Consider the following 19,848-nt stretch of genomic DNA (forward strand, 5'->3'; position numbering starts at 1 on the left):
TTATCATGCCATACATTTTCCCTGCATTCTCAAGGGCCTGTGTCAGCAGAAGACATTGTGTACTGCAGCTGGCTGGCTCGAGGTTTATAGCTCCTGGCATTGCTATGCCACTGGAATAAGGGTCCCATATTTTTATCCAGAACTACACAAAGAAACATATGTATTTCATCCAGCATCTCCAAGGCTCACTTACTGTGTGTAGTAGAATATGTATGTGGGACTACTGTACCCAAGCCGTGTAGGGTTGTGCATGTACAGGTTCCACTTGGCCCAGCAGTCTCATATATTTCCAGCTGCAGCAGCTATGGGGACTAGAATTAAGCTCCCTGTCCTATATCTTTCCTCCTCCCAGCAGGCACCACCCTCTTGCAACAACCTTTGGGCAAGTAGTGCTCCCACAGAGTAGCAGCCTACTCCTCGCCCCTTGGATAACCAGATACAAAGACAAGAGCCACCACAGGTGCTGCAGCCCAACAACAAAAAAATAATCAGGGCTGGTGCTAAATTAGGGTTAGGGTAGGTTGAGTGCATCAATAGTCTCAGGGAGAACAAATTATCTTCCTCTTTCCTCCAGGACGGTAGCTCTGGACTGAAGAGGACGGTCTGGTTTCAGCACGATGGCTGCCTCCAGCAACCACACAGTGTTCAGGGACAGAAAAACTGAGCTTTGCCCACTTGCACCGAATTTAAGTAATGCCTCATGCAGTTTTGTGGTACAGGAAGGCAACTTCAGTCAACAGTCGGGCAAATGTCAGACTCTGTGAGACTGAGGTTACTGGAAAGACAATAAATGTAAGTGGAGAATTCAGCACTTAAAAAAGGAGCTTTCACAGAAATTCCACATGCTGTCATGACTCAGATGAAGTCCTCGTTCTGCTGGAATCAGCAGCAAAATTCTTTGGTGACTTCAGCAAAGTTAGGATTTTACTGAAGGTGCTGAAGCCTCTTCTACTTTTTGGCACACCTCATACTTCCTGTTGTTTTACATGTGCTCTTTTTGCATATCTGAAACGGAAATTTCTGGTATAGCAGTCTATGAACTACCTGACACACACATGTTTGTTTTTGAATTGAACTCTCATATGACTCCACTTGAGAATTTAATACAATAAACATTGTTTCCCAAAAGTATAAAAATATACCATTCTTCTACCATAAAAAAAAAAAAAGATAATTAATCCAAAACCTCAGTATTCAAATGGCCTAGAAATCTTTCAATAAGAAGATGAAAGATTTATGCTTTCACTGGCAAACACATGGTACTTCCAACCTCAGCAAAAGAACTGGTCCATTTTAAAGTCAGCATTTGCAAAAGGAGGAAGATTTAAGGAACTAAATACAGCTGGCAGCCAAGAAAGAGCTCTGCATTGAAACTGGGGAGATAAGAAACATGCTGAAAAGGAGGAAGCATCAGCATTACTGAACTGTTAAAACAGAATTCACAGAATAATAAAAGGAACTGTTCTCACTGTGACTCTGTAGGCATAGGCAGCAGCTCTAACTTGCAAATAATAAACACCTCACACCCATGAAGCTAGTCCTAAGATGCTCTTCAGAAACGAGGTGGTGATTACCAAGAACTTACACTTCTGCTTTTTCCCTCAGAAAACTGCTGTCACAGGTACTCAATTTCATGATCAATAAGAGGACAGAAGAGAGGAGACATGTCCCTTTCATCCAAAGGACAACCCAGTCAACAATGAGGTGTGTGAAATCAGCAGATAAATTAAAAAATTAAGTTTGGCACTTAAATCACTGGCCTTCCAACCCAAAGGTGAGTGTGTGTGCCCATTGCTAAAAGCTTCACCCCCCCCAGTGAAACTTCATTTTTGAATAAAAATCTTACTCAGTCTTTACCTCCACATCACAAGGCACTCTCTGCTGTTTTAGCTGCACCTTCAGCAGGTCTTTTTGCTGATCATCTTCCAGACAATCAATTTCAGTCACAGGGAATGCCTGCTGCTGCGTGTCTTCACTGATACTGACCACAAAGAGCACCTCTGAGGTGAGCAGCAAGCAGCCTTCGTGCTGCTGGCCTGATCCACTCACAATCATGACATCTAGGGCCATATGGACTTCGGGCCTCCCGAGAGACTGCAGCATTTTCCTGTGTTACCAAAGGAAAAAAAAAAAAAAAAAAGTTTAAAAAAAGTAGTCAGTGTTGTTAGGCACTGGATCCTTGAGGACTTTTTTTGATCACTAATGTTCTTACTTAAGCCTGTAGCTATTGCCTACAAATATAAAATAAGCCACGGAGTATATTCCAAATCTCCAATACTGAAAGATGTAAGACTTAAGATTTAGAGGATAAATGCGAAAATGTTATTTATCAAAACTCCTTAATCATTCAATGTAAAATTGGCTAATAACCATGCTAGGTCAGCCTATTTCCCATCCTAATAGAAAAATTACCCTGAGAAGCGGCTTACAAATTCAACACAGAAAATAAAGCTATCTTCACTAACAGCTGTTTCTGGAGATGTGCAGTATTTTTCTTGGGCTTGGTGCAATGATAAATAAGAGCTCACTGAATGCCATTAAATAAAGATCAGCTCTGTAGTTCCAAAGCTGGAAGCAGATCAGCAGCCCATCATTTGCAGATTGGGTTTCTATGCACTACCTTTGTGTTTAATGTTCCTAAACAAACTGCCATAACTCAGCCTTTCCTAGGGAAGCAGCCTGTTAACTTGACCACAGGCCAGAACCTATTAATAAACAATGTGGATGTAAAAATGAGCAAGTGTCTAAATAATTTTACCAGACATATTTGACGTGGCTATTTGGAGCCTGCTCAACGTGTTGATCATTTGGATGAGAGCGCTGCTTGGGAAGCTGAGAAAGTCCAGCTCCATGCAAAATACCTGTGGTAAGAGAACGTAAGTTTTTTAGTAGTTGTTTTCTACAAAACAGTTACATGTTGTAGTGATGTCATCTGTTTAGAGCAGTTCATAAAATAGTGCAGGTCCAAAATGATGTCACATCCTTGGAAGCTGTAGTCAAGATAATTCATTAAATATTACAATGCAAGAGTTGTGCACTTAACCCCAGTGATCTTACATTAGCAAGGAACAAAAAAAACAACAACCTACCACTGCATGTTCTAAAAATCAGCCATACACTTGCAATTAGGAGAAACATAATGCTCCTGAGAGCCATCATTTCATAGTAGGATCGGACACATCACTTACAATTTCTGTATAAAAAATCAAGACCGTTGTTAACTTTCTTGCTTAATATTAAAATACTTCCACATACATGTCACGATCGGTACAAATTAGAAGGAAAGTTTGCCTAGATACCGTATTTAAATGTTCAGTTACTTAATCCAGCTGTTAAACACAGATCCATACACATTTATGAGATCTCCCGGGGCATCTGGTTTATTGTGAATTCTTCTTAGTGCCAACACAGAATGGAGACTACAAGAAGCAGTTAAACAGGTTTCTAAATAGACTATCCAAAGCTGAAGATGATACAGTACGTATGCTTTCAGATGGCTTGTAAACTTTTAGAGCTGAGGTATGGTCACCAGAAAGAGTGGATTGCAAAACATTCACAAATTAAGTAGTTTTAAAAATTTTTACAAGAAAGTCAGGAAGTAGGCTACTCAGTAAGCACCAGTGTTATAAGGTTTAGTGCAAAGTTAGTCTTTAATAAACAGAAGATCTTTATTTTTTGGTCTAATTAAGCATTCCATTGAAGGAAAAGGCATTTTTGTGCGTAAGGGTGTCAATAACTTAGATTCCTTTTTACACAATGGATAATAATTTAAACAAAACATCAGCACTGAAAAAACCCTTTAATTTTTAACACACATGTTGATGGTAATACTTAAAAGCAGCATCCCAGTTATAACAGTTGGCTTACCAAGGTTCTCAGCATTATGTGAGTGAAAATGTTATTTACAGATGGAGAGAGAGAGAACATGTGTTTATTTCTGTGTGGTCCCCCACCCCTTGGTCCCCCCCAAGAGGCACGGTCCCACTTCCAATCCAGTTGTGGGTAAGAGTTACTTGAACTCTTGTGTTTTCCTCTCACGCACTGTCAGCTATTATTGATACAGTTTTTATGTTTTTTCCTGGCTAACTCTTTTTGTCACATGCTCATGGAAAACATGATGTGTTGTATACCATATCTGCAATGAAAAGTGTCCTTCTACTGTTACAAGCTCCTTGATAAAGACTGCACTGAATAATTCCCCAGTCAAAAAAAAAAACAACACACTCCCAGCCAGCAGACAGAAGCTGCTGATTTTGCCAATACAGGTTTTACACTAATGTTATGCACAATTCAGGAGAACAGATATTATTAGCACTCATACAAACTAGGTAAAGTCAAGACAATTATTTTAAAGAAATATAATAATGAAATATTTACTTATTTCTTTCAATAGATTACTTCAATGAATGAGTTTTCAATGTAGTAGTAAGTGCGGAAACAAGATCCTAAACTTAAACTCTAGGAGAACTACTTGTATTCTAAATAACACATCACAAATATAAATGTGGCTAGCGATTAAAGGCATAAATCTTCAAGATTTGTCCAGTGCAATGAGTGAAGTAAAATTAATAACATCATCCTTGTATCAACAGGTCTTCCCTGCCCACCGCTTCTTAAATATCCAGACCAATAGATTCCATTTTGTGATACTGGAAGCAAAGAAATCGGTGCATTTTGATATTTTATTCTTTTATGGTTCTTGCTGGTCCAGAAGCATCTACTTCAGTCTGAAAGGATTCATCACTACTGCCACTAAGTGCTTAGTCTAGCCCAAAAACCCACTTCTGGTCATTACGAGGTTACCCGTGCAAACCACGGCTGTCCTCTCCCAACTCTCCAGATTAAAGGGGATGTTCCCACTACACGACTCCCTTCTTTCTCCCCGGAACATAGCTCCCTCTTTGTGTAGAGGTAACCCAACTCCTTCCTTGCTGTAACAAAGCAATCTCAAAATAATGCTGTAATTGGGCATGGTGTTGTGCTGTTACATTTATGTCAAAAATTCTTTTGTAAGCACATATGTTTCTGTAACTAATTCTTCTGTATTCCAAGGATTACTTCATGCTCTCTGCATTCTGTGTTTCTGTGGCTGTACAAGACTGATCGGTAACACAAGAGAGAAGCACAACATGATGATTTTTAAAGAAAATTAATACAACATTTATAACTGTTCAGATGTGGCGCTTCTAACTCTTTCTCGAAGTCACACAGCTACCGAGCCAAGTAAGTAGACGTAGCAGGTTGTGTTTGAAGAGCGTTTTAAAGTTCTGGTCATGAAAATTTAAACAGAGACGCTGGGAAAAGAGAAACTCACCGTAACCTGTCTGGGAGACAAGTTCAGCTGCACCTCCAATTGGCTTTGTGAAGACACCCATGATCCCTTTGCCCACACCAGAGATAACGCCCTTGGCTTTATGTCCTGCTGAAGCCTGGCCCTCGGACACTCTCTGAAAGTTCTGCATCGGCTGATCTACTATACCAGCAATTGCACCTGAAAAAAAAATAAAAATCCCTAGTAGTTAGTGAAGATTAACATTCCAGAATAAGAACAAATCTTACTACTGCAACTGAGTGCTGTTTGAATTTCAGGTGGTAAGCCACCCATCTTATACAGCTGTTTAGCAAGCAACCAACCCAGTAGCTAAACAATACCTTAGCTTCAGTTTAAGTTAAAACCCTACTTTTTTTTTTTTTTTTTTTAATGTAATTTACTTTTTTAAACATTCAGATCACCCGACAGTATGCTTTCATCCTCCAGTTACGTTCTCTAAATGTTTCTGCTGAGTTGGTATAACGTAGCTCATTCTGGGTAGCAATTCTGAAAATGCTGGGCTTGGAATAAAGTCCACCAGTCTTAGTTATGGAAATGAGATTTTCACATAAGCCTGAGACAGAATTCATGAGAATAAAAACTGCCTGTATTCAATAGATCATTTTTATATCCTCTTCCACTGCCAGAAACGTTCATAAGCTAATGCAACTTTTGATATATTACTGAGATTAGCAGAATTAGACTTTGAGACTTTTTGTTACTTTTTTGTGAAAACGATCATATTTTACTTTAATGTGCACGGGTCAAACTTTTACAAGTGACACAGTGACCTTCCCAGCTTTTAGTATCAACAGAGAACTCCAACTTAAATCTTCCTAAATGTAAACAGGTATGTGAGGTGGTACGTTTCTTTGATCTTGAGTTTACTCGAGCCACTTAACCACAGACATGTCTCTACTTATTGTAATTTTGATAGATAAGCTATTTGGAAATTGCGAAGAACACAACGATTGGACAAAGTGACATCAGTTAGAAAATGGTTTGCCTTATCCAAAGTTCTTTGCTTGGTGGAAAGCCAGTTTGTAGGCTCCTCAGATAGCTCTCAGTACGCAGCTTCTGCTGCAAATACCCAAACAATTATTTCATGACAGGACCGAGGGTCACCTCGGTAACCAGGCATTTTTACTGCAGCACAGACATCTTTGAAGATACTGCTTTGTATGTGGAAGCAAACCCAGGCATGCTTGCACAGCTTCTGACGATCACGGCAGAGGTATTTGGCCCCACATGTTCACCAGCGTGACATAACGCCAGTCAGCTCGCCGCTACCCGGTCTTCAGATGGTTTTAGTTACTGTTACTGGATAAACAGAGAAGTTGCTGCCTTCGAACAACAAGAACCAATACTGAGCTTGTACACTGCTGTTCTGTCAAAATGAAAGACGAGGATTAGAAGCACACAGTTCCCCAGATCCTTGTCCTTGGGATACTACCTATTAGCAGTTCATGTAACTTGCATCCCCCGTAAATGCCTCCCTCTCCTCTTAGATACTGCTTCCGACTTCTGTATGTATGTAATTTGCTGATAAATGTATAGCATTTCTTCAGAAAATACTGGTCTACGTTAACTTCATACTCAGATTTTATTGAGATCACTTGCTGAAGCCAGGTGTGCAGCTGAACATTTACTCTTTGTAACGCAAAGGTCTTGAAGCTTCTGTAACTTTATGTCATGGAAACGATACAATTTTCAATTCGATTCTGTTTCATTGGTCCTTACAGCTGCTCCTGCTGCTTGACTAAAATAATACCCAACACCACATTACACAATTGGGATTGTTTGCTCAGTCTTTTCTTTTGTACGATGGGGATGCATTTGAAGGCATAAAACAATACTTGGTGTTCTGCTAAGTTACAGCATTACATTACCCTGTGACCTCCTTCACCCTATCTATCGAGGTCATCCACAGCAACTGCGCTTTCAGAACAGAAGTTATTGCCTTATTAAACGTAATCCACCTAAGTCCTTGCACTAGTAAATTATTTACTGCAATACACTTGAGCAATGTTATAAGGTAATAATAAATAAGAGCCTACTCCAAGGACCTGCGGTATGCTCCAGGCACTTCTCAGCTGGAATTAGGCCCAGAGGACAAGGAAACAGAATGGAAACTGCTGTGACTGTGTTACATAAGATTATTTACAAAGTACCCAAAAAATAATATATAGCTTAATTAGCCAGTTGTTTAGTACTTCCACACTTTCTGTTATTCTGCCATTTTATGCATGCTCTGCATTTCTTTGTTAGGCCACTGCCCTTTCACTTGTCAAATCCCTTTGCACGTTGTGCCTTCCTACCTGCAAAAAGTATAACCAACGATCTCTTCCCTCTCTGCTCACCCTTTGTAGTCTCTTATCTCGAACTGCAGCTCACTGACGTAACTCACTCGCCTGCTGGGGTCACTCCCACAAATCACATAACCAACTCTAACCGTACTCCTTTCATTTAAGGAGCGGCTGGTCCTAACGCATTTGCATGAGGAAGCCAGATCTGTGCAGCTGCTTCCTTCTACACATCATGTGTGAGCAGAGGGAAAAAAATAATAATAAATAAAAAGGTCAAAGATTGAGCAACCTCAAAACCCAACAGCAGTGAGATAATGGTGACATACACGTGAGGTTCACTGCATCTCCTTGCACCAGAGACTGTGTGAAGCAGATATCCCAGGGTATTCATGCGGCTTCTTTCTGGCTGATGTAAAGTTAGTGGAAGAAGCACCATGCTGGATGGACTTACCACAGAAGGTCTCTCCCCTGAGTCTTCTGTCGGGCATGAGGTACATGTAGTGGTTCCTCCCTTCCCAGCGTACCCTCATAGTCTAGAGATAACTGTGGCATCCTACCATTGTCCCCATCCCTTCTTTTTCTTTCTTTTTTTTTTTCTCTTTTCTTTTTTTCCCTTTTCTTTGCTTTTCTTTTTTTTTTTCTCTTTTATTTTCTTGTCTTTTCCTTTTTCTCTCTTTTTTTTTTCCTTTTTCCTTTCCTTTTCTATATTCTTCTCTTTTATTCTCTTTCCTTTTCCTTTTTCTATTCTTTTATTTTCTCTTTTCTTTTCAAGAAATCGTTCCCCATTTTTCTTTCCTTCCTTACCCTAGGCATTCAATTTTATATGCATGTCCGCATATGTACACACACATTACGCATGTATAAAGAAAACCTCAATAAAATTAAACACCAAAGCAACAAAACAAAAACATATTCTTCCATTACTGGACCAAAGAAGTTCCAGCAACACCGTAACATCTGCTAAACATCAGCTGGGGTGCACTCTAGTTAATACATGTTGCTCAGTAAGCATAAAAAAGATACTTTGATAACTACAAAATTCAGATAGTTCGGAAGTATATCACTATATTACTTCAAGAAGAATTTGATTACTGGCAGCGACTCTGGTTCCTGCTCAGATTGACAATATTTGGTGGATGTAGCAAAAGCATGGCTTACAGAATTCAGCAAAGCTTGCTTTGCTTGCAACAAACTCTTCTGGACCAAGAAATAATTGGAAAATATTCCCAAGCCCCCACCAGGAGAAACAGGCCATGCTTTGTCGTGAGGCTGGAAGCTAGCAAAACTGAAACTGTTTCTGTTCCTTTTCTTTTCGCTGTTGTCCTTCTGCGTTGCCGCAAATGTTTTATACTCAAAATACAGCTGGGGCGTAGTCTCCTTGCAGCAAACATCACATGAAAATACAGCTAAAATAAAAGAGCACCTGTTGGCTTGCATTAATATATTTGTACAATTAGCGTGCGGAATAGCAAGACCTTAAGGATTAAAGACAGGCAAACTTAAAACAGCCCTGACACAGTGATCGTTGCACAGTCAGAACAACAATAACAACACCAACCCTTAATAATAGAAATCTGAACTTCTGCAATCCAGGCTTCTCTACCAGGACAATTACATTGTCACTCAGTATTGCTATTAATTCATTTCCCTAAAAAGCAAGTAGCTTTTAGTAGCACTTTTGACATTGTGAAAAATGTTTTCCCTAATATTTGTCTGCTTTTCAGTTATTCAGGAATGATTGACTTTCTAACGGGAGCTACTTCAATATGGTACTGTTCATGAGGCTCAGCAGCTGAAAGCGAAGCCTATAGTTTCAATACTCTTTTATACCTACTATTTTACGCTTGACCCTGTCAAGCAAAACACAAAAGATAGTCCCTCGGTGGGGAGTGCCTGTCATCTAAACATTTTAAGTACAATTTCACTGCATTTTTGTCCGATCATATTATAAAAACAAAACAAAACAAAAATAGCTATCACAAGCTTTTGCTTTTTCACGTACAAATGTGACTAAAATGACCCAGGAGTCTCCCCCAAACTAGAAAAGGAGAAGATAGCCTGCCAAAGATAACAATCAAATCAAACAACACCCTGACAGTGCTTGAGTCATTTAAAACGAGACAGGACAAAGCACTTAAGAATGTACCATGGGGAACAACTTGCACTGAGGAGGAGACAAGAGTACATAATTTTGGCCCCGATTCAGCAAAGCTCTTAAGCGCACGCTTAAGAGCTTTCCTGAATTGGGGTCACCATGAGCCAGATTTTCAGAAAAATCAGAAAGGCAGCTCTTCTTTCTACGTAGATACCACAATGTATCGGTGAACTGAGTACTCTTACATGCCTGTGCCTAGGCATGAAATCTGCATTTGGAATTCTTTAAGCTGCTTGCACGAGTCAGATGGCTTTTTACAAACACGATAGTGCTCTGACTATCCTATAAATCTTTCTTACACTTCTCAATTTTACAATTACAATGTCATAGAAATTATGGCTTCAAAGGGTCTTGCTCTCTGCATTCCTGTACTCATCTGAACTCTTCATGCTTGCGAAGGAAAATAACACAGCAGCTCCGTTTTGTTTCGTTCTGTAGGAAGAACCTGGAGGTATTTTTTCAGTAAGCATTTTCATGTTTACTCTGAACACGCTGGTGAAAAAGAGCAGCACGGCAGTAGCTCCCTTCAGTGACTGTTTTTTGGGAAAGGCACAGTATTCATTAGACTAAATGGTCCAGACAGAAACAGCTTTGTAATGCATTTGTAAAAATTGAAATGTAGGTCTGTTCATAATTTAGGTATCGATGCAATTTATGTGGGTGCTGCTGTGTACACATAGAAAATAATATTTTTTAAATCAAATTTAAATTAGAAATTATGCCTAATACAAATTCATTGAAATATTTCTGATTCTTCCCTTAGTGACAGGTATCATAATTGCCAGTTCCAGTTACACGTAATGTTGGTTATTTATCTGAATGCTTAGCTGCCTGCCATGCTGAGAATTTAGAAGTGAGACCTCTCTAAAGAATAACAGCAGGAGTAAGGAGAGGATTACAACTTGCAAAGGAGCTCTCTTTAAATGCTAATGTGAAATTCAACATTTCTAATGTGATGTTTAATTTCTTAGGAAAATCAGCGATACTGAAATTCTAAATCTTGTTTTTCTAAACTCGGGCGTCCTCCTGCAGACAACCAAAGCATTGTGTACTGGGACGTATTATACTAGCACAGCATATTTGTGAACGCATCTTACAAGTTCCTGGCTTCCCTGAACAGCAGAAACTTTACATTGCAACAGCCAAAGCCACAACGTTTTGCTCTGTAGTTCTGGCTGATGCTTTTAGCTCTGAAGGGCTCCAGCGTCGGTGAAGGGGACAGCAACGACGCTATCTGCTTTATTAATAACTGAGCCAAGATCACCAAACCGTTTCACCAGCTCACATACACCAGGCTGACACAGTGCTTCTAAAAGTATAATCTTTCATCCAGTTACTCAACCTGACTGCCCTTAGCCCAATAAAACAAGAAGGAAAAATAAAACCTTCTCTGAGCTGCCTTTGATTTGTAACACCAGTAACAGCTTACTATTGGGGTAGTAGCTACTAATATATGAAATTTCTCCTTTATGCACATTTCTCCCAGGACACTCGCTTTCCAGTTTACAGGCATTATCAAATGACAGTACTTCACATCATCTAATGTTATTGCTTAAAATAATTTCCAGTAACTTAACCCAAACTTGTAACATTTTTACCACTTCCTCTTTGGGGCTTTCAGGGCTGCGGTTGCAAATTTAGGAGTTGTGTACACTACTGAAGATTAGGAAAGAGGACGAATCCTTTCAAGCTTCAGCTCTTCTAACCTTTTGCACTGGACTGCATTTGGTCACTTTGATCTCTAAGGGATTCATACTCTTTAATATGCACTAAGGAACTGTGCCAAACAATACAATTCTGCGTTCTTTTGCTGTGTGACAAATACAAGTAACCTTGAAAATCCACCCCCTTACGGCAAAACTTCTTTCAGAGATTTTTCCGGTATGGGTTAGTTTTCCAATTTTTAGGTACTATTTTGAAATGGTGAGGGTAATCTTCGCTTCTAACAAAACCACTTGGACGCTTGATGAATATAATTACACCGAATCAGGATGATCTGGGTCTCTTTGTAAAAGCAGAATTCCTCATCAAAGATTACTTAACATCTGCACTAAGTTCAGCTGGTTTTCAAACAAAAGCAAGAATCCCCGATATCTACAGTGCATCAAAAACAATCAGTTTCGGAAGGCATTCCTATAACTCGTTGGAAGTAAACACCAGTGTGATGACGTCTTTGTGCTGACTTAGTTACAAGTCACCCTGTCCAATGCAGAATATTCTTTTCTTCTGAGATTTACACCATGTACCAATGAAAGTATTTCACAAAGAAAGAGAGTGCAAACTTGTTCCATATATGCAATTATTTTATCAGCAAAAAACACACATAGAAGTCACTAAACTTTGCTAAAAGCAAATGGTATTTCATATACATACTGTGCGACTATTTCACAAAAACAAAACAAAACAAAAGAACAGATTTTGCAATTACAACTCACGTGTAGAAAAGGCTGATGAGCAGATTAGAAAACAGAATTATCACTCGAGTTGATATTTAATAGTACATTACCTAGAAGGCTAATGCCTAAACGAGAGAGCCCTTGTCTCAGTCCTTCTCCCAGACTCTCTGGAAGCTGCCTTCTCCATTCTTCCTGTCTGTTGTAATGTTCCTCATCCAGCGACAGCCTATCCATATTCCGAGCAAGACTTGTTGCCAGATTGGTAATTGACGTCAGTGTACCTAAATACATGGAGATATACATTTGGGTCCGGATCAAAATGCTTTAATTTAAAACATGGAGTTGTTCTATGCCTCACTGAAATACTGTGCTTACGAGCAGAACAGCAAGTCAATTGAAAAGTTGCCCATGTGTAACATTCTTTACTATTTGTTAAGCATCACCACACTGCTTCTACGGTCCACATCATGCCTTTTACATTAGCCTTCACCAGGTTTGCCCAGCCAGTGGGAAAAGCAACTCATCCGAACATCCTTCCCGAGGTCCCAAACTTCTGTAAATCTAACCTAAACGGAGAGCGGGCAATGGAAAGGTAAACAAATATTTACAGAATGAGCCCGCAAGGATGTCTCCTGAGTCTGAATCACCAGCAAGCAGCTGCAGCTGCCGAGCTGCCGCCTCTGCCGGCCGGCTGAAGCCACGCGATGGCACTGTTTATACAGACTTCGCAAAACAAAAGCTGCTTGTGTTTTAAATCCAGATCTGCCCTTCTGTCAAAACCTATCCGCATACTTACACAGTTATGACAACTGTATCTACTTTTTTTTTTTTCAAAAGAAATAATAAATATGATGAGGCAACACAGTGTAGGATTTCTGATGGTTAGCAGAAGTACAGAACACCTTTAATATTTCTGAAGTTATCACATGAAATACTGGCTGAGCCAAGCTGGATTTCCCAGTGGGAGGTTTAAAATTCTGAAGTTTCTGAAACATTCTTACACACTGTAGTTAAGCAGTGATCTGTTTAATACATAAGATGTTATATATGAGCTTTGTTACCCTCCCAGCATTTCGCTGCAGCCTAGCAAGCCAAACAAAGCTGCAAGCAATATTGCTTAAAACTTTTAACACATCCTTTAACAATGCACGACAACAAAGCAGCAGTAGGAGCGACAAAGTGAAAGATCTACCTTTGGAAATGTGTTTTACAAATGATGTTGTTCCTCTGGAAACTCCACTGACAAATGCTCCTGGGCCTCTGGTCAGCCCTTCATAGGGGAGCCTAAAGAAATCAGCTATGCCGTTTCCTATGCTTCTCACCAGGCTAGCTGGGCTTCCGAGGATTTCCAAGGATCCAACAACCCAGCCTGTATGGAGAAACGAGACAAATGTTACGGCTGCAAAAACTGCAGAAGCAGCAGTTGTGAAAAGGTTATTCCTTAATTCTCTTTTTCACACTAGAATTCATCGCATTATGAACTTCCTTTGAGCAAAACACGGGAAATAACTCATCCACTATGAATTCAGAAATGGCAATCTTTCATACTTCGTAAATCAAAGAAATCCTTTTGGCAAACTCACAAATAGCTTTAGAATGACTTCCTTCCAGGAGCTTCCCGTATTTCTGCTAAAAGTGTGTTAGGGAGGTGGATGCGGGATTCTCACAGCTACGGAGGAACAGCACTGAAAGTTCAGATCGCTCGCTCGGTTTTATATGCTATAAGGCAACGTTGTGATTTCACATCCTTATGTGATAGAATTGTGACAGCAAGTTTATACTGATACAATGTACTGCTTTACAGGAGTGTGGAGGTCAATTGCTTGATGGAGTGTTAGGAAAGGGGATGCAGATTTTTGACAAGTGCTTAAGAAGTTATTTTAAATCCACCCCAACCCTTCTAAGCTGATCATTTTCTTTCAGAGTGTAGTGAAAGCCAGACAAATGTCTTTTTCTCAGTACAGTTGTGTAAACACCAATGACATCTACATGCTGATTAGGTTACTCATAGGGGAGTATTCCCTATGCATATCCCATGAGAGGTATCTGCGGATCTAGTTTCCTATATAAATGCAGGGTTGCCAGCAGCTTGCAGGATGGCCAAGCGCACAGCAATTTCTGCGAGCCTTGCTGGAAAGCTGTTTGCAGGTCTTGTCTTTCTCAGGGTGGTTGGCAGCAGATTTATTAGGGAAATAGTGCTGCATGACTTCTTTTTTTTTTCTTTTCGGCGGTCCAGAGAGAGTGATTCAGAAATGGCAATAAACATTAAACGGGAACTGCCTGGTCTTTGAGCCTCGGTATCGTGAATTTCAGCTAGCACTGTCAGATCACCACAAGGCACGACAGGGACAGAAGACTGAAAGATGGACTGATTTGCCTCCTGCTCTCCCGCCGAGGGCCCTTGATCTGTGTTGCCCTCCTCATTCCCATCTCGTCACCGCAAACTCCTGCTATCCAGATGCTGTTCTTGTTTTCTAGTAACCCCTCCCAGTCACTCCTGTGGAAGGCTGAATCATGAAACTGAACAGAAGAGAAAATGTTACTCATATGAAATGAATTAATCTCATACTATCATTCTAAGCTCCCGGAAAATCTATTATTCTTGTTGAATCTGTCCCACATTTCAGCCCTGGCAGGTTGAGAGCTCCGGTACATGCCGTATAAAAAGAGGGAATCGCACTGGACATAAGGGAGAGGGTGGGATGGAGGAGGAAAACAAAAAAAAAACAAGCACTGCTGGCAGCTCGACGAGCAGAGCGGCCACGAGCGCTTCAGGCCCGCCGTGGCGGCCCGGGAGAGGAGTGTCCCACTGGCAGCCCGCTCCTGCTGGGGACCCAGAGGAAGCCAGCGCTCCAGGCTGGGCCTGCTACTCCCTCAGTGTCATATTTGTAACAAATTATACTTGCCACTGTGTGAAGTGATGAAAAGCTGGAGGGGTGGGGAGCCATGTGCAGATGGAAAAGATGCTCTTTCTGCTTTTTTTTTTCTGATCGATAATATTGCAATAATCCCTTACAAACGGCCGCGTTTTATTTTATTTTTACATCTCCTCGGCATGCCTGAAGCAGTTGCTTCGTTCCCTGAGGTGTCACTGTCACCTGGCTGTCCCTCTGGCTGAGGCAGGCTGGATGGCGGTGCCTGATAACTGATCCCCTGACCAGAAGTGGTGACGGGATGGTGTGAGGTGACGGCCCCGGGCTGTGGGATACAGCTGGGCAATGCCCCCCTGCCCTACAACAACCCGAGCAGGCACCGCCAGGCCAGGACGTGAGAGGCTCCATCTCCACACGCCTGCTTGGCCAGCCAGCGCTTTCAGGCAAGAAAACCAGAATAAAACCAGGAGTTGGGGCTGCCTGGTATCCTGGGGATGGGTTGTTACAGCCCGGCCCCAGCCAGGGAAGCTCTGGAAGCTGTGCACAGCGACGATGTGCGACCTGCAGGGAGAGTGACCCTCCTTGGCCAACACTGAGAGCAAAACTTATGGCTTCCTGCTGCCAGCAGGGACAAGCAGACCCGAGGAAGGTATGGGACTAAGCTGGAATAGAAAAAGGAGACATCAGGAGCAATCCTTCAATCCACAAGCTCTCTGCTACTTCGCAAAAATACAGTACCACGTTAGACTGCCATATCCCAAAGTATGCTTTGTAATTACATCCACTAATATGAAATAATTATGACTATATTAGCAAAAAGTCACTGCATTTCCTTTGTAGACAACTATAGGGCTAGGTCTGGATGATGCTAATAATATTTTAAAATAGATTTTTTGCTGACTTTTAAATAGAAGCCAACGTAATTAGAAAAGGATGGGAGATTTCCATTGCAAATTTTGCTAATTCGAGACAAGCAATGCTAATCAGCATATTTGAGAAGAGCTCTCCAGCCTCATTCATTGCTTACCAGACACGGAGTCTGACTGCTCCTCTGCAGCACATGGGGCAGGCAGCCTCATACAACCCCATGAGGAGGTTTTGGGGCAAATCCTGTGCCCTCCACAGGGTGGCAACGGTCTTGCACGCAGCTAGGGGTAAAACGGGAGTGTATCCCACAGGGAGCAAGGCACGGTATGGGAATACCGTGTGCAGATGCTACAATGATTTACACATGGGGCAGAGGTGAGGAGAATGGGGTCAAATGCTCCCTCATCTTGGAGAAGACTAACATGGTTTAAATGTAGCAGAGAGACCCCTCTTCCACGAGAGTCCAGTCCAAGAACTGTAACTCACCTGACAGTGAGGAAAGGATTCAGGGCTTGCAAACCATATAAAGCTTTCTACACGAATTTTTCCTCCTTTTTAACTTTGTTGAAACAGTCAGACTTTTGACAAATGTCACAAACTCTTCAAAATAAAGCAGTTGCTTTGTCTGCCCAGGCAAACACTTACATACAAAATTCACCATTTTAATAATGGTAACCCCTTTCAAAAATACACGTTATTTTTTAATGTTCTGAGAGTGATATGATTAATAACTAAATATAAGGTTATGTGCTTTTCTGAAGAGAAGTTCCACTGAAACAAACCTTATTTCTTACTATTTAAATTTGCTTGCTTTCAGCTATGTTATGAGCCCAAAGTAAGGGCTGGACTGTGCACTGCTGCACTCTGCAAGAGTAGCACAGGAGGAAAGACCAATATCAGGCTCAGGAATCTGTAACTAGCATATGTGCTTCACCTGGGATGTTGCAGATGAAAAGCCAATATAACCCCAATTTCCTGCTGCAGTCTATCACCACTTGTAGCACCACTCCCATACAGTTGTGGGGAGGCAAATTCACACTGGGGACCACAACTGGCCACAGTTTCACTCTTAATTAACAAGAAAACAGATCTCCCCTTTTGTACTATGGGATTTGACTGTAAAATAAATCCAAACGAGTAGCAAAAAGCAAAACCTGCAAATTTTGCAATCAACTACATATGAAAATAATGAAACCATGTACAATGTTATGGTGCCCAACTGTACACACAGTCGCCATAATCAGCTATGCAAGTCAGATACATGCACAGTGAAATACCAGATCAGGAACTCACTATTTCTATTTATAAATACCTGAAATGCATCTGTACAATTTGGGCAATCATGCACAGAAAACTGGTCACAGCTATGCTTGCAGCACAAATGGAAGAATCAGGTTTTCAGAAAATCAATATGCAGGAAAATAAAGCCTACGTTTCAGTGTGGAGTATGTTACTTGTGTGCAATCGTGGAGGGGCTTCCTCCTTTTTCAGGTAAAGTTATGTTGTATGCTAAGATAATTTGCACAGTAAATAACCTCATTATTTATGAATTTATATTTATAAATATAAATTAACATTTACAGGAAACAGAATGTACCTGCTAAACCTACAGACTAATAGCTCACTATTGATTCTATCTGGGAAAAAGTTAGTAACAGCAAACTTCATAGTTCTTGGATCAAAGGACAGCAAACATCTGTGTGCCAGTTTAGCATGAAGGCTCTATGAAGAAAGACAGATTCCTAATCATAAACTGCAGCCAAAAGGAGTTTTAACAACAAAACAACATTCAGGGCTATAATTTACTTCTGAATGCAGAGCAACATGCTGAATAATTTGATTAAATGTAGTTTTGGGGAGTTTATGTGAGGAATGTGGGTTGATTCAGTCTAGCACTATAATATAAAATGACAAAACCTAAGCCAGCTAGAATACATTTTTATGCTGTGTTCAGGGTTTAGTAAAGCCTTCAGGCGGCTGGCTAATGTTTAGCACAGCTTTACAAATCTTCACTGGTGTCTGCTCGGCCATTTTATTTCCCTTCTGTCGTATGGCAGGACCTGAAACATGTCTCAAAATATTGTATCATTATTAAACAGTGTCTGAAGAAAACAATAATTGTATGGCTAACATCTAAATTACTCAGCCTGAGAAACAATTACAGAATCCTGGTACCTAATAAAAATATCACAGGTTAAGAAAAAGTACTGACCTGCTCTGAAAAGTGCTCCAGCAGCATAATGCATGGCCAAGGCATGGACGAGCTGCCTGGCAGTGGTGAAGATGGGTCCTCGCTCAAACACAGAGAAGGAGAGCGGAGTGTGATCTGAGGCTATATACAATTTTAACGAAGCGTGAATACTGACGAGCAGATTAACAGGTTGTATTGTTAATTTTCTTAATTTCACTGGCTTGACTAAAGCTCTTGCATGCTCTCTCACTTGTTCAGGCAGTACCTGGGTAGTATCTGAAATATTAACGGACTGCCAAGCAGCTTTGCTTTCTGGAAGGTATGTATCAAATAAAGTCTTAATGTAGTAAACAAAGGTGTCTTCCACATAAAGCCTAGCTGGTTTGAGCTCAAAGCTGAGGTCATTCACATGAAACGTGAAATTCTCTTCCTCAGAAAAAGCAATGCAAAGTTTTATAAAGCAGTTTTCCTTATAGTTTTCCAAATCTTTGTTAGAAACAATGAGGTTGTTCACTCTGGACCACTGCATGGTCTCGTTTTTCTCTCCTTGGCACAGCAGGACTGCAAAATGGAAATTGGATTTGCTGTACAGCTGATTGTCCAGTTGCAAGTCTTCACAATACACTTGGAGACTATAAAACGGTGGGAGGCCTTCCCCAGTGTCTCGCTGGAACTCCTGTGACAGGGGTGTCAGGTAGCTGGCTGCTGGGGCCATGTGGAGGAAAACGTTGTCTGCTGTGAGACGCAGAAGTTCAGACGACACCTTGTGATTTGTAATATCATCAAACACAGCAAGACTTAACTGACTGATAAACATTTTCAAGGACAGGCTCTGCTCTTGACTTCTAGACAGGAGGGAAAGGAAGTTTGTTACTTTACATCCTTTGAGTTCGGCTAGCATCTTGCTTTCTCAAAAAGCTAACAGGAGAGATGTTCTCTTTAATACATGGGGAACTCATTGTGCAAGTTCTATTAATGGGATTTGGCAGCCTTGATCACCGCAGTGGGTACCACCCAGGAGATTTTCTAAGAAGTGGAATATTACAGATTTATGCCAGGTTTCTCTTTCTTTCCTATCAACAGGATAGTTTTGACAGGAATTCCCTATATACACAGTAATCCCCTATCAGATTTGCAGCATAGCCAAATATTAAAGTGGACAACAAATAACATTTTCTAATAATTCAACTACAGCCTCAGCTGTACAGCATTTTCTTGGAGCCACTACTGAAGGCTACTATTATGGATAATCCATTTCACTTTATCGAAGCAAAGTGCGCTCCAACTAAACCACCACAGCATTTTTATAGCGATGGCATTGAGGGCTTCCCCCCCTCCAGTGTTAACTGCTCTTTGCCAAGTTTAACTAGCAAGTGGGCTATTAAGTACTGCTGATGACCAATTTCTGAGGGATTAATACTTAATTATAGCTCAAATAAAAACAGTACAAGACATTCCACTCTAATTGTAACACCATTGCTGGAGGCCAGGCGTTCTGCATGCTAGAAATAGGTAGTGCTATAATCACAATTGAATGGAGTTGAGCACCAGGCTGTGTGTGGTGTAAGCAGGGGAAGTCTTCTAAGGAAGAACATTATAATCAGGTCCAGTTAATTACTGGGTGTAAGACTTTTTCTGCAGTCCTTACACATCAAGCTTCCCATCAACTTTAGTGGGAGCTCGTATGATGAAGGATGGCAGGATCTCGCTAAATACATTTTAAACTTATGAACACACTCAAAATTAATT

At 40.8% G+C, this 19,848-nt stretch overlaps 1 protein-coding gene across 8 annotated transcripts in view; it reads right to left on the reverse strand.

Annotated features, from left to right (window-relative positions):
• Positions 1-19,848, reverse strand: part of VPS13B (vacuolar protein sorting 13 homolog B) — a 465,257-nt gene that overhangs the window by 6,715 nt on the left and 438,694 nt on the right. For all 8 annotated transcript variants that reach the window (XM_072034434.1, XM_038173544.2, XM_072034433.1 and 5 more), the window contains 6 exons: positions 18,121-18,944; positions 13,361-13,537; positions 12,279-12,449; positions 5,315-5,491; positions 2,759-2,861; positions 1,858-2,107 (listed from right to left, as the gene is read on the reverse strand). In XM_072034434.1, the coding sequence (XP_071890535.1) occupies positions 1,858-2,107; positions 2,759-2,861; positions 5,315-5,491; positions 12,279-12,449; positions 13,361-13,537; positions 18,121-18,944 (1,702 nt within the window). The remainder of the gene's footprint in view (positions 1-1,857; positions 2,108-2,758; positions 2,862-5,314; positions 5,492-12,278; positions 12,450-13,360; positions 13,538-18,120; positions 18,945-19,848) is intronic.

Source organism: Anas platyrhynchos, chromosome 2 (genome assembly GCF_047663525.1).
Source record: "Anas platyrhynchos isolate ZD024472 breed Pekin duck chromosome 2, IASCAAS_PekinDuck_T2T, whole genome shotgun sequence".
Taxonomy (NCBI): Eukaryota; Metazoa; Chordata; class Aves; order Anseriformes; family Anatidae; genus Anas; species Anas platyrhynchos.